The sequence below is a fragment of the Thalia democratica genome, chromosome 2 (genome assembly GCF_965202585.1).
Source record: "Thalia democratica chromosome 2, ktThaDemo2.hap1.1, whole genome shotgun sequence".
Lineage (NCBI taxonomy): Eukaryota > Metazoa > Chordata > Thaliacea > Salpida > Salpidae > Thalia > Thalia democratica.
This window is the reverse complement of record NC_139166.1, coordinates 52,767,799-52,780,940: the sequence shown is the minus strand read 5'-3', so window position 1 is coordinate 52,780,940 and position 13,142 is coordinate 52,767,799. Positions and strand designations below refer to the sequence as shown.

The 13,142-nt window shown below is 25.7% G+C and overlaps 3 protein-coding genes across 3 annotated transcripts in view; 2 read left to right on the top strand and 1 right to left on the bottom strand.

Moving 5' to 3' along the window:
• Positions 1-4,130, bottom strand: part of LOC145829353 (uncharacterized) — a 41,782-nt gene extending 37,652 nt beyond the window's left edge. The window contains 2 exon segments of the mRNA XM_082937121.1: positions 3,057-3,445; positions 3,845-4,130. Coding sequence (XP_082793247.1) covers positions 3,057-3,445; positions 3,845-4,130 — 675 coding nt within the window.
• A 5,099-nt stretch (positions 4,131-9,229) lies between these two features.
• Positions 9,230-9,604, top strand: LOC145849868 (histone H2A-like). Its single transcript, XM_082954959.1, has one exon. It carries the CDS (start codon positions 9,230-9,232, stop codon positions 9,602-9,604), a length of 375 nt encoding a protein of 124 aa, XP_082811085.1.
• Positions 9,605-10,249: 645 nt separating this feature from the next.
• Positions 10,250-10,606, top strand: LOC145850021 (histone H2B 7-like). Its single transcript, XM_082955160.1, has one exon. The coding sequence runs from the start codon at positions 10,250-10,252 to the stop codon at positions 10,604-10,606; it is 357 nt and encodes a 118-aa protein (XP_082811286.1).
• Positions 10,607-13,142: the final 2,536 nt, after the last annotated feature.

Sequence of the window (13,142 nt, the reverse complement as noted above, 5' to 3'; positions counted from 1 at the left end):
ATATGTATATATCGTTAGAAATTATTTATCAAGAAGTAATTAAAGATAAGTTTACCGTAAAATTCCTTGGTTAGTTGAAGTTTGATATTAAAACTATACAACAAAGCATATCTAAAATAAAATAAAAGTTTTAAGGAAGTTTTAAGATTTTTTTTTTAAGTTTAAGTGGTCAACATAACAACAAATTTAAACTCAATAAATTTAAACATTTGCTATAACTGATTTAAACTATGGATTAAAAAAAAATTTAATGATCAAAATATCTGTTTCGACTATCAATCACTATAATAAGTATAAAATCTGAACGAATTAATCTTCTAGATTTTTTGTTTTAATTATATTTCTAAAACTTTAAAAATTAGTTAAAAGTGATAGTAAATACAAATTTGTTATAACAAATAAAATAAACTTATGTATTTAAAAACTCTTTTTTCTATGTAGTTCTATGTTTAACTTAAAAACACAGTCTTATAGTGAGTTAACTACATAAAAACTTTTTAATCCGTCATATAAGATTTATTTTTTTAACATTCTTTTGTAGCTCTATTATATGCAAGCATCTAAAACAATATCAATAAGTTTAATATGACAAAAATAATAAAACAGTAATAGTTATGATAATTTAAGTTAGCATTAGCAAAAAAATATATTTAAACTATATCCTTTTCATAAGAAAAAAGTAAATATTAATAATCTAATTAAATAATTTTTAAAAAATATTTTTAAACCGTACTTAACTCACTATAAAACTGTGTTTTTAAGTTAAACATAGAACTACATAGAAAAAACAGTTTTTAAATACATAAGTTTATTTTATTTCTTATAACAAATTTGTATTTACTATCACTTTTAACTAATTTTTAAAGTTTTAAAAATAAAATTAAAACAAAAAATCTAGAAGATTAATTCGTTCAGATTTTATACTTATTATAGTGATTGATAGTCGAAACAGATATTTTGATCATTAAATTTTTTTTTAATCCATAGTTTAAATCAGTTATAGCAAATGTTTAAATTTATTGAGTTTAAATTTGTTGTTATGTTGACCACTTAAACTTAAAAAAAAAATCTTAAAACTTCCTTAAAACTTTTATTTTATTTTAGATATGCTTTGTTGTATAGTTTTAATATCAAACTTCAACTAACCAAGGAATTTTACGGTAAACTTATCTTTAATTACTTCTTGATAAATAATTTCTAACGATATATACATATTGAAACAAATGTTCAACAAAAGTAATTTAACTAAAACGACTTACAAGTAGTTTTTGAAACATTTTATGCAACTTTATACTTTAACTTTTTAAACTTTTTTTAATGCAAGTTTTGATATTTTTACAGATAAATTAAACTTTAATGACCAAATTTTAGCAATTGTAACTTGTCTTTCAAATTTTAAATTCTTTACTTAAAATAAATTATGCTTATAAGTATTTTTTTAACTCTATTATACTAAAGCTTATAAATATATATGATAATAAAATGAAGTTGTTTACTTTAACATTTGTTTGTTAGACATGTTTAAACTTTTAAAGCTTAGAAAGTTTTTATACGTTTATAATTATATTTAGACGTCCAAATCAAGCTACTTATTTTAAAAAAAATCTTTCAATATCTCTTAGCTACATTTAGCTAAAATAGATTACAGTTGTAATTAAAAAGTAAAAAGTATGCTGTTTTTTTTTATCTACTTCTGTAATTCTATTACTACTTTATGTTGTTTTACTGTCCTGGACAAGTACAACTTGTCCTTGGCAAGACGTAAAAAGGTATCCGTGGGGTGCGACTCGATAACCAAAAGGTTCTTCGTTCACCAGGTCCTAGGACCAAATTTTTTTACCTTTTTTTTTTTTCGTTCAATAAATCATGATGATGTCAAACAATTAAAAAGATAAACACTAAGTATTTTTTGTAAATAGTTACACATTAAACAGGATACATTAACTAAGTAAAAAAAAAAAGAAAAAAAATTCAATATACGTTAAGTATACCAATTAATTTAAGAAAAGTATTAAAAAAAAAAAATTAAAATTTTTATTAAAATCTAACTATGCAACTTGTTCAGCATCAAAAGAAATATAATTAAACTTTTATTTTTTTATTACAAGTTTAGATTTTTCTCATAACAAGTTTAGTACTTAAAAATATAAGTTATTATTTCGCAAACATAAAATTTTTCAACAATAAACTTAAACATGCATATTTGTTAGCTTTAAAAATACATAAATAATTAAATTTTTGTCTAGTTCTAATATTTGCATGACTATTTTTAGAGAAAAAAAAGTTTTGTTCGTGGCAAAATGACTAATTCAAATAAAAATTGCGCGTAAATTATATCAAGTGCTGTTGATAAGAATGAGAGAATTTAAAGAGTATAAGATGAGAATTTTCCGTTTAAAAGTTTCCCGCTTAAAATGCACATTATGCACTTGTAAAAACTTTTGCGCGTATCAAAAAGTTTAAGCTAAAACAGTAAGTCTCAAAGCTCTGTATGGCTATTTTAATATAATGAAGTTTTTTACTTAAAATAATTAGGTCAATTAAAATTTAGCAATGTAGCTTAAAACTATCTAAAAATCTGTTGTTTATAAATACTTTTACTTGTATTTCATATTACAAAAATACAGTTTTAAGAAATATTATTAAACGGTTTGATATGAAAATTTTTCAAATCTTCTTTTTTAACAACGACATAAAAAAATTCAAAACATATTAGAATAAACTCTTTATTTTCATAGCAGATTATATTGTCGTTAATTAAAACTTATTGATATGATTTTACAGTTCAGTTACTTAATTTCATGTTGTTGTCAAAAAGTTAAAAAACATTGTTTTGATAAATTATTAACTACATTTCTTCGCTTTTAAATCACAAACTGGTAACCATTAATTTTAACAGTAGAAATTATAATATATGGTGTAATTCAACAAAGTTAGGTGGCTCTTATAAGAGCCTGTTCATAAGGAACATTTTAAGCACGTTCACCACGGATGCGACGGGCAAGTTGGATGTCTTTGGGCATGATGGTTACCCTCTTCGAGTGGATGGCACACAAGTTGGTGTCTTCGAAAAGTCCGACCAAGTAAGCTTCAGAAGCTTCTTGAAGTGCCATAACTGCACTGCTTTGGAAACGCAAGTCAGTCTTGAAATCTTGAGCAATTTCACGCACAAGACGTTGAAATGGCAACTTGCGGATCAAAAGCTCAGTGGACTTCTGATAACGACGGATTTCACGAAGAGCAACGGTACCTGGGCGGTAACGGTGAGGCTTTTTGACACCTCCAGTTGCTGGTGCACTTTTACGTGCAGCCTTGGTGGCAAGTTGCTTGCGGGGAGCTTTTCCTCCGGTTGATTTGCGGGCGGTTTGTTTTGTGCGGGCCATGTTGAAATAAGTGAAGCAGAGAGAAAACTAGTGAATTTATACAGATTTTCACGGTTACGAACCTAGGCGAATAATTGCAAACACTAGAGGCTGCAACGAGCGTTGAAATATGTGAAGCTTTTTATTTAGCAAGTTAGTTTAAATTTTTAAATGTGACAGCCAAAAATTATCTGAATGTTAACTTTAGTATTGTTAATTTGTAAACTAAAAAAATATTGAAACATTATTTTTGGTTATTAACTAATTTCCACTTAATAATTCAAAACAATAACATTTTGATGAATATTTATTTTCCTATATGGTTTTGTCAGCTATGCAACTAACTGAATTAAACATAGGAAGAAATTTTTATCAATCTTTATATTTTTAGAATAATATTATAAGTAAGTTGATAAATTTGGGTGGCTCTTAAAAGAGCCGAGGTGTACGATATAATTAACCTCCGAATCCGTACAAAGTACGTCCTTGACGCTTCAATGCGTATACTACATCCAAAGCGGTGACAGTTTTGCGCTTGGCATGCTCAGTGTAAGTGACTGCATCACGAACAACATTTTCCAAGAATACTTTCAACACTCCACGAGTTTCTTCGTAGATCAAGCCTGAAATACGCTTGACACCGCCTCGACGAGCCAATCGACGAATGGCGGGCTTGGTGATACCCTGGATGTTATCACGAAGGACTTTGCGATGGCGTTTAGCGCCTCCTTTTCCCAAACCTTTTCCTCCTTTACCACGACCAGACATGATGATGAATAAAATAAATGCCCAAACAACCGTATTTATACAGCAGCGAGCGTTACGAACCGCGTAGTAGTAAGACCACCTAGTGTTTTATTTATTTAATAATACGAGAGATTCTAGAAACTTCTGTTCAAAATTTTTTTTTAAAGACAACCGTTAAACTTTCAATATAGTGAGATAAACTTTAAGAGTAAAAGATGAGCATTTTTGACTTTTAAATTTTCCCGCTGAAAATTGCGCGCATTTTTTATATAATAATGTTTCTTGCTTTAACGGTTATCATATCAAGTATGTGAAATAATAAAAATCACAGAAAAAAACTTAGCTTTATTGTAATGTTGTGTACTTTTTACCTTGTAGATAACAATAAAAGTTCTTGACTTAATGGCAAAAAGAATGATCAATTCAAAATTTAAAATTTTATTAATAAAACAATGTTTCACTCGCTTCAACCAAATCAAACGAAATCATCAGTTGATTCTATTTGAATAATATTTTGTTCAACTGATGATCTCGTTTGATTTGGCTCAAGCGAGTGAAACATTGTTTCGTTAATGAAATTTACAATTTTGAATTAATTTAATATTATCCAAAATCTAGCAAAAAATTTCAACCAGCAAATATATTTTTAGTAAATTTTCTTCTATAAAAGTAAAAACTAATACTCTCTCAAAAAGTAATTTATAACTGCTAATACTTTTAGCAAAATTGAGTTAACGGATTAAGTTTATTTTATTTTTTTTCCTTCTTTTAAACTTAATTTCATGTTATTTAAAAAAAATGTTGAAGTGTTACACTATGTAATCTTTGTTTATTTTGTACTTTTAGGTTTTTATTAGAACTTTTGATTAAAAAAACAGTTTACAAAACTTATCATAATAACTCTACTATACTATATTATTTATTGAACGATAAAAAAAGCGCTCAAAAAGTTTGGTCTAAGGACGAGTTCTACGAAAAAAACTTTCGGTTATGAGTTGTACATGAGACGGTTGACTTCCTAACAAAATATATAAATAAATTAGATTTGTCTTTTTTAAATTAGCATTTAATATTTTTTTTTTTTTCGAAAAATAATTAGATTATTTCGCACTTACTTTTATGATAAATTGGTAATATTTTAGAGGTTTTAAACTTTAAACTTAAAAAAGTACTACATTTAAAAAAAATTTAACGAAATTAATCATAAATGTATAAGCATACAAACAACGAAAATTAAAACTTAATCATTGAAATGTAGTTTCAAAAGTTTGAACTTAAAAAAAAAAAATTATGATTAAAAACTTAAGTTTATTTAAAAGAAAATAAAATATACTGAATGTCATTTCCAACTATTTTTTTTTTAACTTAAGGACATTTAAGGATTATATTGAAATAAAAATTAACTCTTATATTTAAATAGTTAAATGGCATCAATTATAGTAAATTTATTTTATGCTAAATACATAAAAATATATTATCTTTTCACGTAATTTTAATGGAATTTTTTAAAGTTCGGATAGAATGCTGTTTTTTTTTAAACCTTTTGTTGGTTTTATGTGCTTTATTTTTATTTTTCATTTAAAATGTTTATATTAAAACAAAATGACCTTTTGTTACTTTATCTAAGTTTTCAAATAGTGTAAATAAAAAAGTTCATCGAAAAAACAAATTGATAAGCTTTTTTTACGTAATTAATATTTTTTTTAATACAGTATATACTTAAACTTGTAAAAATATTTGACACATGTATTTTAAATAAAACACAACGATTTTTTAAAGATAAAAATAAAACTAATTAAATCGTTAATATTTAAAGTACAAGTTTATTAACACTACTACGGTACTAAATAAGTTAGTTTTATTGTAGACATATTAAACTTAAAAAGAGTTGGAAACTATTTTAAAAGACATTTACAAAAATTTCATAAGTACATTTTTGTTTTTGACTTTTAGTTCAAAAAACGTTTTGATCTAATTTTGCATTCTCTTTCTATTACTATTACAAAGACTACAGCCGTGTTTTTACTTAAACTTTTTTTCCATACTAAAATTTCTTAGCTAGTGTCGAGGCCTGCATGTATATTTCAAAGTCCGTATTATATTTCAAAGGGTAGTTATTTATACAGTTCTAATGAGTCCACCTCCAAACTTGATTAATTTGATGTTTTAAAAATGCTTACAAACATATATTTTATTAGAAGTATGTTTTGATTTTCGTTTAAATTAATAAGAATTGACGAAAAAGTCCAGCTTATACACTATTAAAACAGAAATGTTACAAAAAAGCTGTATTTTTTAATATATAATATTATTGATTTTATTTTTAAAGAGTTTATATGTTTTAACAATTGTTTAGTAATAAAAGTACTAGACACACACAAATAAACTGTAAACTTTTAGGTAGACCTATCTCAGAGTATGCATGTAAAAGAACCTTAAAATTGAAACATAAATTTTAATTTGTTAATAATGCATAAAAACTTTACCGAAACTGTTGTACTAAAATTTGATTTAATATTGAAACATATGTTGTTTAGTAAGTTTACAGTTATATCAAAAGTAAAAAGTTTTTACAACTCTATTATCGAAACGCAAGATAGTTAATATTTGAACAAACATTTTATTTTAAACATAAACTTTGTTTTAACTTTAGTTGTTACAAATATTAAAAGTTTAAATTCGTTTATTAACAAGTCAAAAATATTTTTTAAAACTAAACGTTTTATGGGGTGACGAGCTTCAAAAACAAGAAAGGGCGCTTTTATTTCTCTTAATAATGACTAATTAAGTAGCTTATAAGCGTCCTTGCAAAGGCAATTTAAGGAAACGAGACAAACGTTCGTTTACTTGTAGTTTTGCCGCCTTTTTGAGTTATACCTGCTTAAAATATTTTTTTTCGAAAAGGAGAACAATTTTTGTTAGTTTAAACTACAACAATTCTGAAAAGAAAACTAAAACAGAACATATATTTAATTGTTACACAATTGGTTGGATAATAAGTTTTATTCTACGCTTGTAGTTGGTAGTTGTAAAAAACTTTATATAATACATACAGTCTGGGAAAGAAATAGTTTATACATGGAAGTTTTGTATGACACTTTTGATTAAATACTTACGAAGATTAACATAGTTTGTGTTTTTATCGATTATATCATAAATAACTTTAAATTCAAATATATTTTGTTCACTTTTTTACTACTTAACAGCAAACAATAACAACTTATTTTTTGAAAATATTTTTATTTTCTCAAACGTTTAATGGTTTTAACAACACTAAGCTAACAAAAGTGCTTATGAAATTTGATTAAAAGTTAGAAGTTTCGAGAATATTTTAGATATATTTTTATAAAATACTATAATTTTATACTTAAATACATTAGACTATGTGCTTAATCTAAATTTGAAAACAGTATTTTTTTAATTAATAAGATATCATTGACATGTAAACAGAAGTATTTTTGATTAAATTTCCGTAAAACAGCGTCAACGTAAATGTAACACAATTTATAGGCTTCTATTTTGCATTTAAATTGTAACTGTAAATAACAGTAACGATAATGTATTTTACTTCTTCTTAATAATTAAATAAGTTTACAGGTGGTGTTAAAACAAAAAAAGCACTTTAACGGCTTAATAAGTACAAGCTCATTAAACTGTTTATTAATACTGACTTGTTAAAACATTCATGTTATTAGAATTTGTATAAAATTAAGATTTTACTTAAATATAATTACTTTGTGAACTAAAATTTATTTAAGCATATATACATATCTTTTTCAAAAAATGAGTATTGTAAAGCTTATAAGCATAATGAAGTTAGTACTTTGTATAAAGTTATCTTTAACTAAAAGTTTTATTTTTTCCTTACTACATGTATTGAAAGCATCTAACGGTTAAAAAAATACATAAGTATTAAAAGGGAAGCTTTGTAGCAATTTTATTAGCTTTAAAAAGCAGAAAATTCTGTGCATTGAAAAGATGTAAGTTACCATGGAGTAAGTTTGAAAACGATAAAGAGTGCTTTTACTTCTCTTTATACTGAGTAATTCAAAAGCTTATAAGTGTTTAAAGACTATACACAAACGATGAAAACGTTCGTTTGTTTAAGTTTTTGCCGCGTTTTTTAATATCTGCTTGAAATTTATTTTTTAAAATTGGTAATTTTTAAGTATAAACTAGTAATTTATTTTAACTTACTGAAAAGTGCTTAATTTAAAAACTAGCATTGTTTTACAATGCAGTAGATTGTTTAATTGAACATTACATAACCATACAAATTTACTTTTGCTAAAACTTGTTTGTAAATCTAAAATTCTTTCTAAACTATTTTATCTAACACTTCAACACAAAAGTTGTATGTTATTTTTATATAACAATGCATGAGTAGTAAAATAAAAGTAATAGTTTTATAAAGAAAAGTTCTACAAAAGCAAGTTTTTAAACTTTACATACGTTTTAGAGTTTTAGCCACTTTTGAATATTATAATAGTAAATTTAATTAACAAAAACTAATTTAAAATTTCTTGAGAATAACATATATTTACAAGTTATATTAAATTAAAACTACAAATATTTTAACTACTAAAGTTTTACTTAAATATAAATAAGATCATAAAGTTTTTTATTAAAAATATCTATAAAAGATTATTTTATTTTTAGAGACTATTTATCATAAATAATTTGCTTTAATAAAATTAAAATATAAACTAAAATATTTTCTTTTTCGAGTGTATGTAACTTAAAAAAGTTAATTAGATATAAAACCGTTCAATAAAACTAGTGTATAAAAAAGGCAATCAGTAGCTTACTTTTATACTTTTAGCAAGTGAACAGTTAATTAAGTGAAAGAAGTTACAGGTATATATATATAAATATATATTGTATACTTGAATAACTTTTTTTGAAGTATCATGTAACAGCAAGAAACGCAAGTTTAACTTTAAACTTGCGAAAGTCGAGACATTTTTTTTGCTGCGTTCTTTTTTGCCAAAAAAAGAAAGAGAATATAAAATGTGAAAAAGTTTTAGTTAAGTTCGCTAGTGGGCGTACAATAGCCGAGGTTCGTAACGGTTAGTACATAATAAAAGTTCTGCCGAAATTTTATCATTCATCATAGCATTATGTCAGGACGTGGAAAGGGAGCAAAAACCAAATCCAAGCCCAAGAGCCGTTCATCGCGCGCTGGACTTCAGTTTCCAGTCGGTCGTATTCACCGTCTACTGAGAAACGGAAACTACAGCGAACGTGTTGGTGCCGGAGCACCAGTCTACTTGGCTGCAGTATTGGAATACTTGAGCGCTGAAGTTCTCGAGTTGGCTGGAAATGCTGCTCGTGACAACAAGAAGTCTCGTATCATTCCCCGTCACCTTCAACTTGCCATCCGCAACGACGAAGAGTTGAACAAATTGTTGGGAGGAGTTACCATCGCTCAAGGAGGTGTTTTGCCAAACATTCAATCTGTTCTTTTGCCAAAGAAGACTGCAAAAAAAGCATAAATTGTAATTGACAATAGGTCCTTTTAAGGACCACCTTTTCATCTAAATGAATACTAATAATATTTTTCAACATTGTAAAACAGTTAAATTCATTTATCATTGTATGACGCTCAAAGGATATAATATTTCACTTAAGTTATCAATAATTCCTGTAATTATAACAACAAAAAGTTTTGAAATACAAAAGATAAACAATTTAATCGTTAGATAAATTGCTTAAAAGTTAAATAGTAAACATTTATTGTTTAAACTTGAAATTTTGAAATGATAAAGTAAAACACTTATTTAAAAAAAAAAACTTACATTTTATAAACTTGGTTTTAAAAACCATAACAAAATTAGATTTTAGGTTCCATGTTAATTTAAAGAAATAAACAAATTTTTCAATAATAGTAATTTAGAAAATAGGTAAATATTCATTAATTTAGTGTTTCCAGATATTTAATTTCGTAAAAACTTCTACTTATTACTTTTCATTAATTTATAAACGTTATTTTTTATGTAAGCTAACAACTAAATAGTTTTGTATTACTGCAATCTCTCTCAGATTTTTCTTTTTAGCTTTTTAGCGCCACCTGTTGTTCAAAAATACTGTTTAAATTCTGCATAAATACCGCTGCGCCGCACAAACTTTACTCATTTACCATGGCAGCATCCAAAGGTAGCAAGAAGGCAGTAAAGAACGTCCCAGCTGACGGCAAGAAGAAGCGCAGGGCTCGTCGCAAGGAAAGCTTCAGCATCTACGTGTACAAAGTGCTCAAGCAAGTACACCCCGATACTGGAATTTCCAGCAAGGCCATGAGCATCATGAACTCATTCGTCAACGACATCTTCGAGCGCATTGCTTCTGAAGCTTCACGTTTGGCTCACTACAACAAGCGTTCAACCATCAGCAGTCGCGAAATTCAAACTGCTGTTCGTCTGTTGTTGCCCGGTGAGTTGGCTAAACACGCCGTCTCTGAAGGTACCAAAGCAGTCACCAAGTACACCAGCTCAAAATAAATGGTTTAATCGAAACCAGGCTCTTTTAAGAGCCACCAAGTTATCAGCTTAGCTTCGTTAAATATAAGGTTTGGTATTCATTTGTTGTTTAAGACAGTTTATCATTTATTGTAGTTATACGAGCAATTAAGAAGTACTTTTATTTTCATTAAAAAAAAAAAAAGTATTTAATTGTTTTAGGATCTTTTTCGTATTTTGTTTTGCTTTAATAAATTTTTGAAGTAGCTTACATTTTGAAGAAAAGAAGTTATAAGTAAGTTTGAGTTGCAAAACTAAAAACAACTGTTCGCGCTTTGCTCTTCACTTATCTCACTTTTACAAAAATTTAACATAAACTCGATTATTATGTCATTATGTATATCAATGAAATTTTTACGTTACTTTAATATGTTTTTATTTCATTTTAGTTTACTAAGATGCTGTTTTTGATGAGTCGTAGTCGAAAGTACTCAACAATAAATAATATCGAATTTGGATTGTTACATTTTTTGAATAACTTATAGTTATAAATGTTTTAATGTATCTTTTTGCAAAAGCAAATCTTAAACAATTATGATAAAAAAAGTTGCAAAATTTCAAACAAACGAACGTTTACATCGTTTTTGTAACTTCTTTAAACACTTGTAAGTTGTTGAATTACTCAGTATAAAGAGAAGTAAAAGCGCTTTATATCGATTTTAAAACTCATCAATAAAAATAACATCTTTAAGAAGCAAAAAGTTTTCTGTTTTTTAAAACAAGCAAAACTATTTGTTAGCTCTAAAATACATACTTCTTTCTTTAAAAAAGTTGAAGAAATTGTTAGTTTTTATTTTTAACCAGAAAATAAAATGCTTGAAACGTTAATTGTATGCAATATATTTAGTATGAAAAAAAAGTTTTGTTAATAATTAAAGTTTTCGTTATGTAAAGTATTAACTGCATTGTTTTTATAAAATTTACAAAACTTAAACTTTTAAAGAGCTATAAACACAAAAGATGTTTCAGTTCAGAAATTATTTATATAAAAGTAAAACCACAATTTCAAACAAATTCTTTAATCAACAATACTTTTTAAAATCAATTTTGATCAAAATTTAATATTTTTTAATCATTAAACCTGTTAAAGTGTTTTTCTTTTAGTTTTAACACTAGCTGTAACCTGTTAGAATGTGTAACCATACGTAACTATCCAGAAAAGTGAAAATACTTTATTGGTACTGTTGTTTGTTGTTACAATTTAAATGTGAGTAAAAAGTCAAAAACTTGTGTAAAATTTAAAATGCGTTTGTTTTACAAAACTTTAATTGATAAATGTACGATAAACTTTAGTTGTCAAATAAATTATTACTTTTTTTTTAATTTAACTGTATTAAAATTTAATTTTAGCACATATCATAATGTTTTGGTTAATAAGTTAAAGTATATAGTTATTTGGCTTAACTAAAAAAGATTGCTCAATTTACTGTGATGTAAAGAGCTTATCTAAACAAAGTTATGCAAATTATATTTTTTTTTTTTGCCACCGAAACCGGTCGCGAATAAAATATTTAAGTTGCATAACTCTATTTAAGTTAAAAGATAAAAGTAAAGTATTTTATAAAACAATTTTTTTTAAATGTCCTCAAGCATTTTTATTATTTCGGTAATATTACAGCTATTAAACATTATTAACAAATATAATAGTTATTATTGTTTTCTGTTAATGTGCTAAAAGTGTGAAAATAATATATTTAACATTGAAACCAAGGTTTCTTTAATATGCCTTTAATTGATAAAAACATAATTTACTTTAGTCATTGAACATTATATATATAAAGTGTATCATTACTAGAAAAAAAAAATACTTCTAAAAAAAAGTATGTTTATAAATTTTTTCTAAAATTATATCTCTAACAGTTTACTTCACGTTCAGTTTTATTCAATTTTTAAATATATTACTAATTTATGTTTCGTAAATTATTTTCTTTTTCCAAATGAAATTTTGAAACAGGTATAACTCAAAAAGGCGGCAAAACTACAAGCAAACGAACGTTTGTCTCGTTTCCTTTAACTTGCTTTTGCAAGGACGCTTAAAGGCTGTTTAATTAGTAATTAAAAGTAGAAAATAAAGCGCCTTTTTTCATTATAAAAGCTTACCACACCATATAGTTTTTTTTTTGATCTATTACTAAACATAACTATTTTAAAGTATTATCAAGTTGTATTCTATTCAACAATTAGAATTAAAACAAGCTTAATTTAATAGTAAAGATAGGTTTTATTAATATTAACTATATCGGGTTTCGATAATTACCTTATAAGAACTTTTAGATTTTGATATAACTGTCAATTGGATAACCAAGAAAATTTTTAATACTAAATAAAACTTTAGTACAAAAATTCTGGTAAAGTTTTTATATTTATTGAACGCATTCTAATTTAAGTTTAAATTTTAAGAATCCCTCATGTTACTCTAACATAGGTCTACTTAAAAACTTACAAATTATACTACATATCTGTGTGTGTGTCTAGTGGTTTTTTTATTAAGTTAATAAAAAAGTAGAGAGGCTCTTTA

What these genes read in the sequence shown, in the direction of transcription:
- LOC145850021 (XM_082955160.1), top strand. Translation starts at nt 10,250, where the DNA reads ATGGCAGCATCCAAAGGTAGCAAGAAGGCAGTAAAGAACGTCCCAGCT.
- LOC145849868 (XM_082954959.1), top strand. Translation starts at nt 9,230, where the DNA reads ATGTCAGGACGTGGAAAGGGAGCAAAAACCAAATCCAAGCCCAAGAGC.